Source organism: Pistacia vera, unplaced genomic scaffold (assembly GCF_008641045.1).
Source record: "Pistacia vera cultivar Batoury unplaced genomic scaffold, PisVer_v2 Contig522, whole genome shotgun sequence".
Taxonomy (NCBI): domain Eukaryota; kingdom Viridiplantae; phylum Streptophyta; class Magnoliopsida; order Sapindales; family Anacardiaceae; genus Pistacia; species Pistacia vera.
The window spans coordinates 210,333-231,308 of NW_022196360.1; the positions used below are offsets into that span (position 1 = coordinate 210,333).

A 20,976-nucleotide genomic window follows, 5' to 3' on the forward strand; every position below is an offset into this window, starting at 1 on the left:
TGAGAAATTCTAAGAAGAAATAAAATAGTAGTATATTATAAAAATAATTAAAATCTAATGTAAATAAAAGGTGTGTAGCTCCCTTGGATGTTGTATTTCAAATTTATTTTCTATTAAATTCCCAAAAGAAATTGAAAATGCTTGTAGTATATATACTGAGATTTTAAAAACAGAATTGGACAGATTAAATTCTTATATAATTAATATGCATGCTTTGTATAATTTGGTCTGTCGTCTCTTACTTCCCTCGGGTTTAAAGAAATGTCAGGAAAACCTAGAGGTATTAGAAATCATCTATTACCTCCCCTCATAGTTCATAAATTTGATTGTTATATTTTACGTTCATAGGGAGGTAAGTGATGATTTTGTCAAATCTGAGAAGAGGTTATCGATGATTTCTTATATCTTAGGAAATGTCAAAGATAATAACTAAATACTTTATGTTATGCCTAAAAAATCAAGGCTGACGTTAGCCTACATTAGTAGACATCAATCAGAGTTTAGAAAGGCTTTGCACCACCTAGGAGCTGTCATATCGCTCCATGACAGAAAGAATATGGTTGTTACCAACTTAGCATATTCAGGTTTTATCTATGAGTGATTGAGGGTCGCACATCTATCCAAGCCCCAGGTAATTTGAGGATATTTCTTAAGTTACCAGTCAAGGGGGGGCAAGGAAAGATTTGCACGGCACATACCCACTTGTAGATTTGTAATCATCACCTTGAATTCCTTTACTATAAATAGAGAACCTCCTATCTTATTTTCAGGATTATGATCCTAAATCCTCATTCTGATTGTAATTTTTATTTTCAGAGCAAAGATAACCTATGAGAAAGAGACTAATTTGACATTCTCTTTGAATACTCAGTTATTGTACCTCTGTTCGTTGTTCACTATACGCGACCTCTTGTAATCTCTCATATATAAAAGAAAAAATGGACGTAATATTCGCTTTAGGCATCCGAACCACTTTAAAAATCATATCTCTCATTTATTATTCAATCTTTGTATCTGATCGTAATCATTTACGTGTAATTTCTAAGAACAGCTTAGCACTTTGCACATGTGAGTCATTGGTGTCAAAATCAAGAATCAACAGTTTAACGCTAGAAGGAGGAGCATGATTCACATAAGCTCTCCATGTTTTTTCAACAAGCCTCAAAATCTTCACGTTATCAAATGTGAAAATCTGAGCCTAATAAAGTCTGAATCTGGCGATGTGATAAACATAAGAGTTGTAGCCCTTTGAGTTAGTTTTCCGATGGTCTAAGAATAATCCAAATATGAGGTCTACTGCTCAAGTTATTGCTAAAATACTGAAACTTATTCTAGATCAGAGCTCTCAGATCACATGGCTATATCGCAAATCGCATGCAACAGAGTTCTCAGATCGCGTGGTTAAATCATAGATCACATGCATCAGAGCTCTTAGATCGCGTGGCTAGATCATAGATCACAAGCATCAGAGCTCTCAGATCGCTGGGTCACATTATAGATCGCACACATTAGAGCTCTCAGATCGCGTGATCAGATCACAGATCACACGCATCAGAGCTCTTAGATCGTGCTTCCGAGCACTTAGATCAGGCATTCAAGATCGTTGAGATCATGCGTTCAGATCATTTAGATCGTGTTTCCGAGAACCCAGATTGGGCTTCTGAGTGCTTAGATTGCTGATCTCGAGTTTTCAGATCAAGCTTCGCGCTTTCTGATCGAACACCTTGTTTTCTCAGATCAAGCTTCACACTTTATGATCAAACTCTTTGTGCTATATGCTTTCTGATCGAATTCCTTGTGTTCTCAGATCAAGCTTCGTGTTTTCTGATCAAACTCCTTGTGCTCTTAGATCATAAAGAGCTTTCAAGCTCTCAGATCGTAAAGAGCTCTCAAGTTCTCAAATCAAAGCTCCTTGCGCTTCATATCGGGTTCCTTATGTTGTCTGATCAAGCTCATAAGCTCGCTTATTTGATTGAGATCATACGTTGTGGATAATTCAGATCGCACGCCTCAAGCTCTCAAGTCGAGGCCCTATCAGATTGTGATCAGCTCCTAGCTCTCAAATCGTGATCAACTCTTAGCTCTGAGATTGTGAACAGCCTTAGGTTGTGTTGTCAGCTCTCAGATTGCGACCAGTCGCCAGCGTTAGAAAAAAACGCGTAAAAAACTCAAAACAACATTGAAACATGTTGAAACGGTGGGTTTTGGCCTTGAAAATGGTCTCAAATAGGTTCCCCTACTGCCATGACATAGAGCTCGGAATAAGCTTTTTGTGGATATCTTACGGGCTACAAAACTTCTCCCAGATCAAAAGTTATAGTTGTTTTAAGTTGGCTTGTCCGTTTAGGGTTTCTAAGCCATGCATTTGGGCTTCTGATGTCAGCTATCTACAGGAATTCATCTACTGGACATTTTATGTCAGTTCCTAGATTGCGCTCAGCTTTGGATTGCTCCAAGCTCTCAGATCACAGTCCTAGCTTTCAACACCCAATTATGCCTAGCATAGTTCGAGCTCTTCAGTTCGAGATTATAGCCTATAGTGCAACAGTCATTTAGATCTAAGACATGAGTTTTTGAAGTGCAATTACGCACTCTAAAAACTAGGGGGGTTTTGTTGTGCCAAAAATACACATTAGTGTCAACACCACCAATCAAAGTTCAACAAGCACATAAAGATAAGGTGATATTAGCTGTCAAAAACCCAAACTGTCTCTAAGATATATTTTATATCAATCCTATCCTATTTTAAGATAAGGATTAAGAAGTAGTCCCCACATGTCAAGACAACTTGCAAAAATACTCATTACATTGACCTCAAAGGTATAAATGGCTACCTTTCTTCGTGAAAAAGGGGCTAGCTAGGTATATGAGAGGTAGACAAACATTTGAACCTTATTATTTTCTCTCTATAAACAAATCATTTCTCCATTTTTGTACGTTTTATAAGCAATATCAGAAAAATAGCTAAAGAATAATAAAATAATAGTGGATGTAGGATTCGCTTTAAGCATCCGAACCATTATAAAAATGTCTCTTGTCAATCTATTATTTATGTTTCTACAAACATATATAATCTCTACACCATAATCAACTCTCATAATCATTCACGTGTATTTTCTAAGAACAACTTAGCACTTTGCACGTGTGAGTGGTTGGTGTCATAATCACGCATCAATACTTTAGACAACTGGGATTTGAAAATTAAGCATGCAAAACTTTTATTTAATTCATCAAAATACTAATTAAGGTGGCATTTTTTTTTTTTTTTATCTGAAAGCTAAATAAGTCCTAAATTGGAAAAAAAAAATCTGAATTAATATGAAAAGTGTAAATATGAAAAATATTTTTGTTTTTGTCACTTTTAATGTATGATTACAAGTGTTGAGTTGTTAATTTTTATAAGAGTAAACGACATGTTCCCACATGAGGTTTAACGAAATGGCGAGTTGATATCCCTGGTTTTATTTTTTCCAAATTCTTACTCTTAAAATAACACTATTTGCTAAAATGGTCATACACACTATAGCGAGATGCACGTTAGCACATTAAAGTGCGTTGCCGTTTTCTTTTGTAAGAGACAAGCTCATGTTAGCAGCATCCAAGCCGGCAATTTTTGGCTTTTTCTGGCCGATTCTGAAATCCAAAATCACTTCCGAGATCACCGTTGGACTCTCCATAACCTCCTCTATAAAACTTATACCTTCATTTTTCGACCTCACGCAACATTTTCGAACCACCTCCATTCTTGCCACCTTGTGAGATTAAGTTACTTCTCAAGCTTTTTCCGATCGATTTGAGTACAACTGACCTCTCCAGACTTCACCACCAACTTCTCCACCATCAGCTGATTGTTGCGACGTGTTTTTTGGCCATTGGTGACTCCCAAATCGTCGAAAATCAAAGCCTAAATTAATGCCCATAACCTTCTTGATTAAAGTCCTCACGCAACTAGTGCCCAGAAGCAACCTCATCACCACGAAATTAATGGTGTTACTTTAAGGATAGGAATCTGGAGTAAATGAAACCAAGGGTATATACGTGCCATTTTGCTAAACCTTGGGTGGGAACATGTCATTTACTCTTTTTGTAAATGTTAAACATCTTAAAATTAGTATTTGGACATATATGTCATTGTTAAATGTCATATTATATTTTACAATTTACATGTTTAAAAAAAAAAATAAACAATTTAATTGTGAGAATCAAAACAAAACAAATGTATGAGTTAAAGATAATTATATTATTTCATTAAAAATCTTTAAAGTAATAAAATTAAGAAATTAGGTATATTAATAAAAAAAAAAATTAAGAAACAAAACTACATTATATTTATTTTAGTAATTTACTCTATTTTATTAACATTATTGTTCATTTGCAATTTTTTCTAGTAATGATAGAAAATATGATGAGTTGATATAATGTTTGATGAGTTAATATATATTTTTTGGAAATTGTAACAAATTGAAGAATCCAAAAGAAAAGATAATTAGATTTGGAATTCAATGAATTTAATAAGGCTATTATTGATGATAAAAAAAAAAACAATAATTAAATAATTTTAGATGTCTTGATATCAAGATAAAAGCCAAAAAAAATTTGCTTAATAATTTTTATCTTACAAACTAACATAATTTTTAAAAAAATTAAAAAAATATAAATATATGAATCCCCCAAATTTAATTACAGTAAGACTTAATAATACCGAAATAATAAAAACCGGTTAACATACTTTCTCACATAAACTTGATACGGTATGTTGATTATTGGTTTTTGATTAATTTTTTTTTGTCTACTAACATCAGCAGAGTATCACGTCGGATTGATGAGAGAAAGTTTATGAAATCCATTTATTAACATAATATTGCCCATCATAAAATACTTTTAAAAGTACAACACTATTGCACGTATATATTCAGTCTGATATGTAAAGTACAAAATCTACTTCCCTTTTTCATTTTATAAGAAAGGTTTTTTTGGAAAACAATTAAATGAACATCAAACACGAGCAAATGACCCTAAGATTTACATGGAAAACACCAAAACATTGGAATTTGAGTTTTTAAAGTAATATGCATGCATTTAATTAATTGACGAGACTTCTAAAACGGGAAGTATTGAAGAAACAAACAAGTAAGCAGATGTTATATAAAGCTGTGCCTAGTAATAGGTTAAACTTAAACGTGCAGATAAAGGATAACTTCATACAATTCTACATGCAATACATTAATGTAGATCTTAATGAGAGAAAATCATTAAAACAACGGCAGCAGTAGACAATTGGATTATGAGAAACAGAACGGATTAATCCAGTAATCAACGAAGGGAAGAAAGAGAAATTAGAGGTGAAGAAAGTTTTAAATCTCTATATACAAACACCGTATAAACTAATAAATATTGAATACGTATAAACTGATATGGCATAGTGAGTTTGGCTCAATGATCATACATTTATAAACAAAATAAAATATAATAATACAATAATAAATTATATACGTATGAAATGGTATGGTATATATAGATGTATATATGAAATGGTCAAATAAATGTACGTAAATACATGTGCTTAATTAAGTATTCATATCCATTATAAAAAATTCAGCATAAGGCTTGTTTTTTTTTAAGGTTTTACAACAAAGAGCAATAGATCTTAAATAAGAGCACAACAACATGCAAAAGAAAACCAGGTCTGGTAGAGTAATATAGGAGAAAAACACACCACAACCATAAAATCATAGAACTGATCAAACCTATATTTAATCTTTGATTCAATTCGTTTGCAGCTTCATGCAAGGTGATGGTGACGAAGATGGTGATCCAACGCTCTTTCTTCCTCACTTAAACTAGTCATCGTTGATGCAACTTCACCTTCCCAAATGTTACCAAGACCACTATTCACGAGGTGATGAACTGGGTTTGGCTGCGGCTGCTGTCGGCTCACAAACATCGTGTCATTGATTAGAGAATCAAGAAATGAAGAGAATGTATCTTCGTTATAGGTTTCGACATAATTTTCCTGGTTGATGTGTGCAGAGTGGCTAGTTGGTAAACCCATCATGAAACCATCCATCTCCATTTCGTTATCCTCCACTTGATGTTTTTGATTATGATGATGAAGATTGGTAATGAAGTTTTCATTGCTTTCAGTAGCTGTTGCTTCTGTGTCTAAAGATTCGGGATTGAGATTGGGATGAGTATTAGGGTTAGGTTTTGAAGTTTAAGCTAGATGATCATTATTTCCGATAACATCTGAGGAAGTAGGTAATGGGTCTAACGGCTTGTGGGTTCTTGGATCAATTCCTTGATTAATCAGCTTTTTGCTAAGATGGGTATTCCAATAATTCTTGATCTCATTGTCAGTGCGTCCCGGGATTCTTCCCGCTATCAAAGACCACCTGAGAGTAAGAACATGAAGGTTGACATTAACAAATCATTCATCGATAAAAAAAATGTAAAACAAATGAACTCTTGACGCTGGATACAAGGAAAGTCAGTAAACTGTGAACATCTGATAGTAATCACGGTTTATGACCGATAAGGAGTCCCTTTTTTTCTTGTAATGCGCGTGATCATCCTCTGAATATTGATGGAGAATTGAAAGATTAATTTGGGGAAGAAATGATTAAACACCAAATTACCGGAAGAAAGAGATGAAGCACAAAAGCTCCTAGTTCAAATTCATCTTGCAGCAATAGAAGATCAATTGGAAGAGATTCATATTGGGTTAAGAAGAACCGGAGATTGACGGAGCTCTTATTGGAAAATAACCTGATTGCATAGAAAATGAGAGGACCGGAAGAAACAGAACAAAGAGTACCTGTTCCCGAGCAGGCGATGGAGGCGAAGGATGAGATCTTCTTCGCCAGGAGCTATGCGACCTCTTTTAACACAGGGTCTGAGATAATTCATCCACCGGAGACGGCAACTCTTGCCGCAACGAAGCAGCCCGGCACGCTTCGGGAGCGTACGCCAGCGGCCTTCACCTTCTCTCTTGACATAATTGGATAAGATCTCGTCTTCCTCCGGAGTCCACGGGCCTTTCTTGATGCCCACCTTGCTACAACACGGGGTTCTAGTACCAGAAGAAGGGTTTCTCATATTAACTGCTAATGAAAATTTTAAGCGTTGCTTTCTGTCAAGGGCTGGTTTGTGTGGGAGGTAAAGCTCGATGGAGGAATGAATTAATGAAGAAAGTAAAGATTAGGGTTCAAGGTCGGGGATGGAGAGAGTGTTTTTGCAGATGTGAAGAGGCAAAGATTAAGTAAAGTAGTAACTAGTAAACGAGCATGATGCAGACACATCCAACCTTAGACCCTACACACAGTAGAAGACTGCTCAAAGATTACATTCTTTGGCATCATTTTGATATATTTGAGATATTTAAGTAGTATTATTTTTTCATTTATTTTTTACATTTTATGAGAGCAAAAATAAAGATTATTTTATAGTAATATAAATCACATGTGGGTAGCAGAAAAGTAGCATTATAGGTCAATAGGAAAAAGGTCATTGTACATTTATAAAACCTTTCTCACTCCCACACCTGATTTCTTGTCGATTACCAACCATCGTAAAGCAAAGATTTCTTTTTCTTAACTGATTTATGTTTATTTTGGCAAGAAATATATTCTATCAGTTACCACTATTCGATCTATAGATCTCTACTTTATAAAAACTCTTTTATTCTAGTTCTTAATAAGTCACTGAATATTAGATAAAAAAATGAAATATATTTTAAATATTAATATAATATAAATATTGGGTAAGAAAATAGTATTTTGAAACTTTTTTAATGTTATTAAGGCAAACCTCAGGTGGGAAAAAGCTGCTGACTGTTTAATAGTGCTGTATTTTGATTGCACGGGCGGCTGGCTGGTACTCTTTGACCTGTCCGACGGTCCCCATATTAGTGGTCTTTCCGTTTCCAAAAATTTAGAAGAAATTTAGAGAAAATAAAAAATAAAAAGAAATTAATGTGAAATTGCCACATCAGATAATAATTTACTTGGTTGGCAATGCTTGCCCTTTTGCTTAAGCATTAGGTTTTGAATAAGAATTTTACGTCTTTTATTTTATGGATAATGTGAATTTGACCTTATCCATATAATGGGTCCCATTTTACCGGCCTACCAAATTATCTCTTCTGTTTAGGACTAATGTTTTCTTTTTCTTTTTCTTTTTTACATTAAGTAAATATATGATTTAATTGATTGTTAATTGAAAAATATAATAATAACAAAAAAAATATCAGATAATATGAAAATTAAAATTTATATGTATGATTCTAATAAACAGACCCTTGCTATCTCTTGCGGGTTTCAAAACCCTGCGATCTGGGTTCTTTCCTCTTCTTGGATGAACCTTCACCGCTTCACGCCGCCAATCTGGGCATTCGCCAAAAAGCCTGGAATAGCTACCTCGTAGGCCATTGTGGCCTGGCAACTCATTGGCTACCCAAATCCGCAAATAGTTGCCATCTTTCAAAGGGCCAAGCCGTGAATTCCACCATGAAAGGCAAAAATCTTAAATCTCATTTATAGTCATCTTAATTTATCTTAATTATCAAAATATCAAGGTTTTGTTTAAAGACATATTTAGTCATAAAATCACATTACTCAATCTAATTACCCTTGATAAAAAGAGTAAATGACACATTCCCATCGGAGGTTTAGCGAATCTTAATTTGATACCCCTGGTTGTATTTATTTTAGATTTTTACCCTTAAATTAACACCGGTAGTGACTATTGGAGGTGATCGAAAATCGTGAGTGAGGTCGACAAGTGAAGGTATGAGTTTTGTAGAGGCGGTTGTGTGGAGTCCAACGGGGTCTCGAAAATGATTTTGCACTTCGGAATCGGTTGAAAAAACCAAAAAATCGTCGACTTGGACATTGCTAACGTGAGCCCTTTTTTGCTAAAATAAGCTAGTCTTCTGCCAAAGAAACCGTGGACACAATTTAGCTTGTTAACGTGTGACACGCTATAGGAAAAGATTGAGAATATATTAAAATAAAGGTTTTAATTAAACATTTACACTATTAAACCGTATAATTATACTAGACCGGATAGTCAAAGGGTGAATATTAAAATATATCATTTTTTGATTTATTAAGGGTATAATAGGTAATTCATTGAATTTTGTAGTTAGACTTATCATTTAAATAAAACCTGTACATTTTAGGAAAATATGGTTATTGAGTTAGTATGTACAAACCGGTTTTCTAAATTTTATGTGTTATTTAAGGACTAAAATGCCCCTTTACCAATTAAGTTTACATATAAATATCAATATTTTACTTAATAGATTATATAATATCAATTTGATCCATATAAAATATTAAAAAAATACATTGCTCGAGTTTGCTCATATGTTTTCCGAAAAAATGATTTTTCAACCCAATTTCAATTGATATATCTTTTTTTTTTCTATATTTATACACTAAAAATATTTTCCACATTTCATATATCTTTTAACATTATATTATTTTTTTTTTTAAATAATCAACCAAAAAACCATACTGTTCTACATTTTAATATTAAATCAAAAGTTTACATATATATATATAAAGAAACGACGGTATTTATGTGATTAAGTGTGAAAGATAGGGTAGAATAGAAGTATCCAAAAATCATAGGAGAAGTATTATATGGTGATTGTTTTTTGTCCGAAACTGAGTAAATCTGTCTGAATGCCAAAAATTCATATACCCATTCTCAAAAAATCCAAGTGCCTAGATGCAAAATCCAAATACCCAATAAAATTTCCTACCAAAACTGCAAAGTTTCAAGAAAAATCCAAGCCAAAACTGCAAGTGTCAAAAGAAGATCAAAATACCCAAGCAAAAAATCAAGTCAAAACTGCAATCTTCAAGCAAAAACCCAAACGATCACGGACTTCGTCGAGGCTGTCGTGGTAACCTTGAAAGGTGGCGATAGGTCTACTGGGAGTGGGAGGGAAGTTAGGGGCTGCTTTGTGATGGCAATTTGAAATCCAATAATGCTTCAATCCCACTCTTAACTTGCCGTAAATTCAAGATTAAAATGCAAGAAGTAAAAGAAATCAATTAATCACAAGCATTAAAGTTGTGGCTGTCTTCAAATAGATTCGTAAATAAGGGAGCTGTTGGGAGTGGGAGGGGAGGTTGGTGGGTTGGGCAAGGTAAGGGTAAAAAGCGAGCTTGTGCAGGTTTCATTTCCCGCTAGACCCGGATGTCTCTATTAAAAAAAAACAAAAACAAAAACAACAACAACAAAAGAAAAAGTGATTTGAATTTTTTAGGGTCTTTAAAATTTTGAGGGTTTTTATTTACTTTTACTTTTTAGTGTAAAGCAATTGAAAGGACAAACGCACCGTCAATCTTGGATCTTTCCTAGTGGTGGAGATGTTGTGTTTCAATCTTGACGGCAAGGCTTCAAGACTTGACACAAAGAAGCAGATGCAAATAATTAATCAGAAAGACAAACTCACCCCTAAAGAGCCACGAAATTTTTAGCGGAATTTGTAAGGGTGATCACCTATGAGGGTGCGTTTGATTCGGATAATAGAAATAATGAAATATAGATTAACTTGGATGTTACAGTAATAGAAATATAGATTATCTTGGAGATTATTGGAAATATTTAAGAAAATGTGCTTAATTGATTTGAATAAATTGATAGATATGTTATATTAATATGTTTGATTGAGATAAATAAATTTGTGGATATGTTATTTAAATTGCTGAATGCCCTAAATTAGATATTATTATTATATTACTATTTAGTTGCATTTGGTTTAGGGTGATATAAGATTAATCATGTAATCTTTGTTTAATTTTCAAGATTTCCTCGTTTGGTTGTCAAGTAATAAAATATTACGTAATTTTTTATTGCAAATAGTATTTATTGTTGGTAATATTGGAGGTAATCAAATTACCTTTTGAAGGGGTGTTAATATAAGATTACTGATGCAATCTTAATTTTGACCTTATTTTGCCCTTAATCTTTTATCATTTCAGACACATTTGCCCTCATATGTCTACCAAATAACAATTAGCCCAAACTCTCCACATTTAAGAATTTAGCTAAAACACTCTAGCCACAAAAAGTTTAAAAGTTAACAAAATACCCCCAACCACCCAAGACCACCGCCAACCACTAGCCACCACCGCTGGCCCTTGGCAAAAGTCGTCATATTAGCACAAGACCAGCGGAATCTTGTCGGTCCTATGCCGTTAATAACGTTTCTATCCATGGCCGAAAACTACCAGATCTGGTCATTTCACAACCAAAGATATGACCGTGAAAAGGCCAAATTTGTGGCCATTTAACGTTCACAGCCATATTCACGGTGGATCAGAGATCCATGGCCGGATTAGGCCTTACCGGTGCACGACCAGCCTAATCCGGCTAGTCGTGCACCATTACGGTGGCTACCAGCAGTGGCTTGGGGTGGGTGAGGGTGATTTTGCTACAAATTAAAGTTTTATATGGTTGGGGTGTTTTAGCAAAATTTCAAATATAGGGGGTTAAAAGAAATAATTAAAAAAATAATAGAATAAAATATTATTACATTATTATTTAAAAATGAGGGAAATTTAGTAATCTACATAACATACCCACTCATTTATCCTCCCAACCAAACATTATTATAACATACCCACCAATTTATTCTAACCAACCAAACACATTCCTCTAAAAATTCCCTAGTTATCTATCTTTCCAGTAATACATTCCTCAGTAATATAACATTCCTTGAACCAAACGCACCCTTTAGATTATTAAATATAACCCCCTACATTTAAAAACTTAGCCAAAAAAAAACCTCATAATAAAAGTTTGGAAAATCAACGAATGCACCCCCAACAACCCAGCCACTGCCTACTACCGGCAATCCAATGACACACGGGCAGCCAAAAATTGCTCCATGCATCGCTCTAGCCATTTTTGGCCATCAATATGGCCGAAAACAGCCATGCCAGCCACTCCCAATGACTTCCAGCGACTGTCGACAGTGGTTGGCCAACTACTGGCGGTGGTGGTAGTGATGGTCTACAATTTGTTTTAAATATAAGAGCATTATTATCCAAAAACTTAATTAAACAAAGGTAAATTGTAATGGCAGATTAATGTAAATTGTTTTTAAAACAGGACATTATTGTCCAAAAAATTTATTAATAAGGGATAAAATTGTAACAAAAATAAGATTACCAAGTAATCTTAAAATACATAAGAAAATGAAGATAATTAGATTACCTCCTATATTACCAACAGTAACTACTATTGGTTTTGGAAGATTACCGAAATCTTATGTTATAATTAGTTGACAACTAAACGTGGTAATAAAGTTGTAGACGGTAAAATCTACTGTTACAAATGCAGGGTCGAATCTAGTGATGCGAGCCACTGGCAGCCTGATGGACCTGCGAGTAAAACAGTGAAGGTTGTGGAGGTTGGGGCAGAATAATGTCGGAATAATGTTGTGGTTTGAGAGCGAAAATGCTAAAGCTAAAGGGTGATTTCAGACTGCCTAATGAGAGGGTTTGCCTCTGTTTATATAGTGAACCTGGAGGGTTAGAAACCTAATGGGATTATTAGTCCCGCCTCGTGGGGGAATTCCTCCTTAGGAAGAGATATAATTCCTTGCCTTTATCAGGTAAGGCTCACCAATTTGGGTAAGATTCTAGATCTCACCAGAAGAGGAAGCAGAATTGGATTCTGATTCTCTGTTTATCAAACTGTTGTGGGCTAATGGGCCAGAGTCCAGTTAAGCTTAATTTGCAGGGTAGCCCCACTCGTAGAGAAGACAGCTCGCAAAGTATGTTTAAGCGTAGGCCCAACTAGAATTGGGCTAAGGCCTAGGGCCGTAACTTGTTTATTTTGTTATTGAGTCTCGTCAGGTCCAATACGATTTTTGGCCCATACACAAGTAATATAATATGACTTTACCTTCGTAATCCAACATTACCTCCAACCAAACACATCCTAAGGGTGGTATCTTAATAATCTTCAAAACCATGGGGGTAGTGTTTGTATAATACTCTTAAAGTCAGAATCTAAGTTTCAGTTTATGAAACCTCAGGGATGATAAGTGTATCCATTTTCTTATTACAACTCTTACAATATGCAAGGACTAGATGCAAGGTTCGTTAATCTTGGCGATGGTCGACAAATTTGCGAAAACTGTTTTCAATTTCTATAATGGATCATAGGAGTTTGAAGGATCTTATATTTCAAATATTTGACAAATTAAGCCCTACCTAATCTCTTTGTAAGTCTCAAAATCCATTAACAAAATTAAAATGTTTTTTTGTTTATTTTTCAACTTTCATTATTATTATTTTTTTAATGGCTAGGATGTCCAACTCAGCTTGTGCATATATCAACTAATCTCTGAGGTCTATTGAATACCCTATAAGCCTAATGTTCTAAGATAAGCCATAAATGTGATAGGTGACCCTATGATGGTTTGAGCCCAGAAGTTCAGTGAAGAGAACAAACTTTCTTAACTGTTAGACGAATCCATTGAGATTTTTCTGTTCTTTTTTAACTTCTCTTATCTCTTTAAAAAAGAAAAAGAAAAAAATAACTGGACTTGTGGAGCTCAAACATGGGACTGACCTTAATGGGAGTTTACATATAAAACACAAGAGCAATGCTAGTCTTATTAAGATAAATATAAGGAGGGTATACAAAGACAATTGGTACCTTTGATCTTCATAATCTCTCTCTCTCTTTTTTCGTTCTTTCTTTGTTTTTTTCTTTTTGTTGACATCACTTTGTGACCTCCTTTGTATTATTTTTGTAAGGATATCATTTTTCAAAACACAATTCAGCTTTGAGTGGGATACAACAGGATACAACATATGGACTCTAAAGCAATATATATTTTATATTTATCTGATGATGATTGCCTCAAGGATCAGATGGTCCAAACTGATTCACCTGACCCAAAGAATCAACATTTTTCCAATTTTCTTGTTTTTAATCATGATAAGAGTGGGCCAGCATTGAGTTGTTGATTGACGATGATTTATGAGATCTGTAAAGAATATTCCTCTCTACTGGGAACTGCTCCTCCTCTTTCCCTCCACAAAAAAATTACAAAAAATTTGGCAGCCCAAGTGGCTATGCGCCCATGCCCATACTATTTTTTTAATTATTATTAATTTAGACTTTAATATATATACGTATTTTAATGATTGATAGTAACAAACGATTCTTTGTTGTCGTCAACTATTAGAGTTAATTTCCATTTACCCCCTACGGTTTTAGGTTCGTCATCTAAGTCTCGTAATTTAAAATACTTTGGAGTAGAATTTAGGCTTTTAAAATTAGGACGAATGTCAAAATGAGGGTTATTTTTGTTTTTAAACAGAAAAATTGTACTAACTTTTATTAAATTTAAGGAGATAAATTCTATTTTAAAATGCATGACCTAAAAATAGTTAACTAAAACCTCAAGATGGATAAAACCTTTCTCTCTCTACAATAAAATATATAAATTTAGATATGACTTCTTTATATTAAAATTTTAAAAAATTGTTTTTATCACTCCTTATCATTAATTTAGGTTAATATATAAGACTTTGAAATGGGTTAGGGGTATTTCTACAATATTTCGTAAATGAAAACATATGATTAATGTGTTACTTCATGTTATTTCTTAAAAAATCATTTAATGTGGTACGAATCCTAGAGTAAGAGTATTTTTTTTCAAAAAAAAAAAAAATTATGAGTTTGTATTTGTCAAATATGATTTGAGCAAATAAAAAAAATCTTAAAAAAAAAAAAGAAATGCGATAATTTTAGTGGTGTAATTGCAAGAAAATAAACTAAAAACACCTAAAATAAATGAGCAAGATAAAGGGACTTGAAAGTCATAGATCTCATTAACTCGTTTCTAGGGTTGTATACAAAGGGAAGGAAACAGGCTGAATTTATAGTCATTCCTACCGACCAACTTCCCATAAGGACCAATTACACGATAGCAAATCATTATACAAGTCTTTTCAAGTAAGGTTCCATAAGCCCTGTGTCAAATTGATAGAAATCCACCACATGCAACACGCCCTTTTGAACATCCACCAATTATGGATAATTACATTTAATTTTACTCAAAAAAACAAAAAGAAAAAAAAAAAACCTAGTCGGAATAAAACTTAAGAAAATTCTATTATAAAACTGTAAAGTGGTGTTGGATATGCTTGATACTACCTTATGAAAAACTTTACTAGGAAAATCCACTTGGACAAAACTTGGTCAGGGAAAAAATAGTACAACGCACATATGTCTAATACAATAATCCTTTTCAAACTCCCCATAATCAATACTCCCTCTCATAATGACAAAATTAACTTAGTTACTTATTAAGCTGCTCCGTACCGATATCATACACTAACTTTTCAAATGTTGATGTTAGTAAAATTTTAGTGAATAAATCTGCAAGAATTATTACTATAACATATTTGTTTGACATCAATTCTCTCAATTTTCTTAGAGTTCGTGAGTGTAAAAGAACATTTCATATATCTTCCTCGGAGTTAAGCAATACATGTTGCATTGTCTTCATTTATACTTGTAGGAGTATTTGAGGTACATGATAACTTGCATGTATTCTTGATATGATGTATGACAAATCTCAATCATGCATATTGTCAACTGGCGTTCATGAAATGTAAGAATCTCAAAATGATTGGAAGAAGTAGAAACATATATTTGTTTTGTAGAGTATCACGATAATGCAGTGTCATTGTAAGTAAAAACATATCCCACTTATGAGTGTGATTTGTAGGGATAAAAAAAGTACCCAACATTCGCATAACCAACTAATTTATGATCAATAACATATTTTTTTGGATAAAGTAATCCTAAGTTTTTTGTTCCACAAAGGTAACAAATATATGTTTGATCCTATTTCAATATAGTTGGTGTTGAGCTAAATATTGCTAACAAATGTACCACTAATGCAATGATCGTTTATATCCATGTACCCAGCTCGTAATAATTCATATATATGATGTCGGAGGAAAATAATGGGTTTCGATGTGTCCTACTCCGACTCCTATAGGGACGTTTTATTTCTTTTTTTCAATCACCCCAACCAAGTTCATGGATTTCAAGTGGAGAACTGTGTCCAAGGCCCATTCAACATAGTTATTTCCGTCTAGTCTTAGGGCTTCATATTAAAGCTTCACAAGGTTCGATGTTTCAAAACCGTAGCTATTTGTGTTGATAACATGTGATCAATTTAATGGTGTAATTGCAAGAAAACAAACAAACAAAGACTAAAAATAAATGAGCATGATAAAGAGACTTAAAAGAGTAATAGAGATCTTATTAACTAATTCCTAAAGTTATATACAAAATGAAGGAAACCGGTGAATTTATAGTCGTTCCTCACTAAATAATCTTAAGGAAAGACCAATTACACAATAACAAATCATGATACATGTATGTTCTATTGAGGTTGGAGAAGCTATGTGCCATATTTGTGAAAGAGTAATACTAGCCTTATAAAGAGGCATACAAAAAGTCAAATCTAACCCTTAAAATTTATGATTATTTTTTTTCTTTTCTTTTTATTTCAAGGGTTAGATTTAACTATTTGTATAACTTTTTCTATATTTCTTTGTAAGACTAGTCTTACTCTTTGTGAAAACCAAAGCTACAAGAAGAAAGTGTTTCACGGAAATTGGCGTGGAGTCGTGTGCACCCAATTTCAATTGTAATATCTTTTTTTTTCTATTTTATACACTAAAAATATTTTCCACATTTCATATATCTTTACATATATTATTTTTTTTTTAAATAATCAACCAAAAAACCATACTGTTCTACATTTTAATATAAATCAAAGTTTACATATATAATTAAAGAAACGACGGTTTTAGTGATTAAGTGTGAAAGATAGGTAGATAGAAGTATCCAAAAATCAGGAGAATCTTTATGGTGATTGTTTTTTGTCCGAAACTGAGTAAATCTGTCTGAATGCCAAAAATTCATATACCCATTCTCAAAAAATCCAAGTGCCTAGATGCAAATCCAAATCCCCAATAAAATTTCCTACCAAAACTGCAAAGTTTCAAGAAAAATCCAAGCCAAAACTGCAAGTGTCAAAGAAATCAAATACCCAAGCAAAAAATCAAGTCAAAACTGCAATCTTCAAGCAAAAACCCAAACGATCACGGACTTCGTCGAGGCTGTCGTGGTAACCTTGAAGTGGCGATAGGTCACTGGGAGTGGGAGGGAGTTAGGGCTGCTTTGTGATGGCAATTTGAAATCCATAATGCTTCAATCCCCCTCTTAACTTGCCGTAAATTCAAGATTAAAATGAAGAAGTAAAGAAATCAATTAATCACAACATTAAAGTTGTGGCTGTCTTCAAATAGATTCGAAATAGGGAGCTGTTGGAGTGGAGGGAGGTTGGTGGGTTGGGCAAGGTAGGGTAAAAACGAGCTTGTGCAGGTTTCATTTCCCGCTAGACCCGGATGTCTCTATTAAAAAAAACAAAAACAAAACACAACAACAAAAGAAAAGTGATTTGAATTTTTTAGGGTCTTTAAAATTTTGAGGGTTTTATTTACTTTTACTTTTTAGTGTAAAGCAATTGAAAGGAAAAACGCACCGTCAATCTTGGTCTTTCCTAGTGGTGGAGATGTTGTGTTTCAATCTTGACGGCAAGGCTTCAAGACTTGACACAAGAAGCAGATGCAAATATTAATAGAAAGACAAACTCACCCCTAAAGAGCCACGAAATTTTTAGCGAATTTGTAAGGGTGTCACCTATGAGGTGCGTTTGATTCGGATAATAGAAATAATGAATAGATTAACTTGGATGTTACAGTAATAGAAATATAGATTATCTTGGAGATTATTGGAAATATTTAAGAAAATGTGCTTAATTGATTTGAATAAATGATGATAATGTTATATTAATATTTTTGATTGAGATAAATAAATTGTGGATATGTTATTTAATTGCTGAATGCCCTAAATTAGATATTATTATTATATACTATTTATTTGCATTTGGTTTAGGGTGATATAAAATTAATCATGTAATCTTTGTTTAATTTTCAAGATTTCCTCGTTTGGTTGTCAAGTAATAAAATATTACGTATTTTTTATTGCAATAGTATTTATTTTTTGGTAATATTGGAGGTAATCAAATTACCTTTTGAAGGGGTGTTAATTAAGATTACTGATGCAATCTTAATTTTGACCTTATTTTGCCCTTAATCTTTTATTCATTTCAGACACATTTGCCCTCATATGTCTACCAAATACAATTAGCCCAAACTCTCCACATTTAAGAATTTACTAAAACACTCTAGCCACAAAAGTTTAAAAGTTACAAAATCCCCCCACCCCACCCAAGACCACCGCCAACCACTAGCCACCACCGCTGGCCCTTGGCAAAAGTCTTCATATTAGCACAAGACCAGCGGAATCTTGTCGGTCCTATGCCGTTAATAACGTTTCTATCCATGGCCGAAAACTACCAGATCTGGTCATTTCACAACCAAGATTTGACCGTGAAAAGCCAAATTTGTGGCCATTTAACGTTCACAGCCATATCCACGGTGGATCAGATCCATGGCCGGATTAGGCCTTACCGGTGCACGACCAGCCTAATCCGGCTATCGTGCACCATTACGGTGGCTACCAGCAGTGGCTTGGGGTGGGTGAGGGTGATTTTGCTACAATTAAAGTTTTATATGGTTGGGGTGTTTTAGCAAAATTTCAAATATAGGGGGTTAAAAGAAATAATTAAAAAATAATAGAATAAAATATTATTACATTATTATTTAAAAATGAGGGAAATTTAGTATCTACATAACATACCCACTCATTTATCCTCCCAACCAAACATTATTATAACATACCCACCAATTTATTCTAACCAACCAAACACATTCCTCTAAAAATTCCCTATTATCTATCTTCTCAGTAATACTTCCTCAGTAAATAACATTCCTTGAACCAAACGCACCCTTTAGTTATTAAATATAACCCCCTACATTTAAAACTTAGCCAAAAAAAAACCTCATAATAAAGTTTGGAAAATCAACGAATGCACCCCCAACAACCCAGCCACTGCCTACTACCCGAATCCAATGACACACGGGCAGCCAAAAATTGCTCCATGCATCGCTCTACCATTTTTGGCCATCAATATGGCCGAAAACAGCCATGCCACCCTCCCAATGACTTCCACGACTGTCGACAGTGGTTGGCCAACTACTGGCGTGGTGGTAGTGATGGTCTACAATTTGTTTTAAATAAAGCATTATTATCCAAAAACTTAATTAACAAAGGTAAATTGTAATGGCAGATTAATGTAAATTGTTTTTAAAACAGGACATTATTGTCCAAAATTTATTAATAAGGGAAAAATTAACAAAAATAAGATTACCAGTAATCTTAAAATCATAAGAAAATGAAGATAATTAGATTACCTCCTATATTACCAACAGTAACTACTATTGGTTTTGGAAGATTACCGAAATCTTATGTTATAATTAGTTGACAACTAACGTGTTAATAAAGTTGTAGACGGTAAAATCTACTGTTACAATGCAGGGTCGAATCTAGTGATGCGAGCCACTGGCAGCCTGATGGACCTGCGGTAAAAACAGTGAAGGTTGTGGAGTTTGGGAGCATAATGTCGGAATAATGTTGTGGTTTGAGAGCGAAAATGCTAAGCTAAAGGGTGATTTCAGACTGCCCTAATGAAGGGTTTGCCTCTGTTATATATTGAACCTGGAGGGTTAGAAACCTATGGGATTATTAGTCCCCGCTCGTGGGGAATTCCTCCTTAGGAAGAGATTAATTCCTTGCCTTTATCAGGTAAGGCTCACCAATTTGGGTAAGATCTAGATCTCACCAGAAGAGGAGCAGAATTGGATTCTGATTCTCTGTTTATCAAACTGTTGTGGGCTAATGGGCCAGAGTCCAGTTAAGCTTATTTGCAGGTAGCCCCACTCGTAGAGAAGACAGCTCGCAAAGTATGTTTAAGCGTAGGCCCACCTAAATTGGGCTAAGGCCTAGGGCCGTAACTTGTTTATTTTGTTATTGAGTCTCGTCAGGTCCAACCGATTTTTGGCCCATACACAAGTAATATAATATGACTTTACCTTCGTAATCCAACATTACCTCCAACCAAACACATCCTAAGGTGGTATCTTAATAATCTTCAAAACCATGGGGGTAGTGTTTGTATAACTCTTAAAGTCAGAATCTAAGTTTCAGTTTATAAACCTCAGGGATGATAAGTGTATCCATTTTCTTATTACAACTCTTACAATATGCAAGGACTAGATGCAAGGTTCGTTAATCTTGGCATGGTCGACAAATTTGCGAAAACTGTTTTCAATTTCTATAATGGATCATAGAGTTTGAAGGATCTTATATTTCAAATATTTGACAAATTAAGCCCTACCTAATCTCTTTGTAGTCTCAAAATCCATTAACAAAATTAAAATGTTTTTTTGTTTATTTTTCAACTTTCATTATTATTATTTTTTAATGGCTAGGATGCCAACTCAGCTTGTGCATATCAACTAATCTCTGAGGTCTATTGAATACCCATAAGCCTAATGTTCTAAGATAAGCCATAAATGTGTAGGTGACCCTATGAGGGTTTGAGCCCGAAGTTCAGTGAGAGAACAAACTTTCTTAACTGTAGACGAATCCATTGAGATTTTTCTGTTCTTTTTTAACTTCTCTATCTCTTTAAAAAAGAAAAAGAAAAAAAATAACTGGACTTGTGGAGCTCAAACATGGGACTGACCTTAATGGAGTTTACATATAAAACACAAGAGCAATGCTAGTCTTATTAAGATAAATAATAGGGTATACAAGACAATTGGTACCTTTGATCTTCATAACTCTCTCTCTCTCTTTTTTCGTTCTTTCTTTGTTTTTTTCTTTTTGTTGACATCACTTTGTGACCTCCTTTGTATTATTTTTGTAAGATATCATTTTCAAAACACAATT

The 20,976-nt window shown here is 33.9% G+C and overlaps 1 protein-coding gene across 1 annotated transcript; it reads right to left on the reverse strand.

Annotated features, from left to right (window-relative positions):
• Positions 1-6,214: 6,214 nt before the first annotated feature.
• On the reverse strand, positions 6,215-7,247 carry LOC116106792 (transcription repressor MYB5-like). The gene is made up of 2 exons (XM_031393111.1): positions 6,815-7,247; positions 6,215-6,392 (listed from the first exon to the last, which is right to left on the reverse strand). The coding sequence occupies exons 1-2, from the start codon at positions 7,093-7,095 to the stop codon at positions 6,215-6,217; spliced, it is 459 nt and encodes a 152-aa protein (XP_031248971.1). The 5' UTR covers positions 7,096-7,247.
• Positions 7,248-20,976: the final 13,729 nt, after the last annotated feature.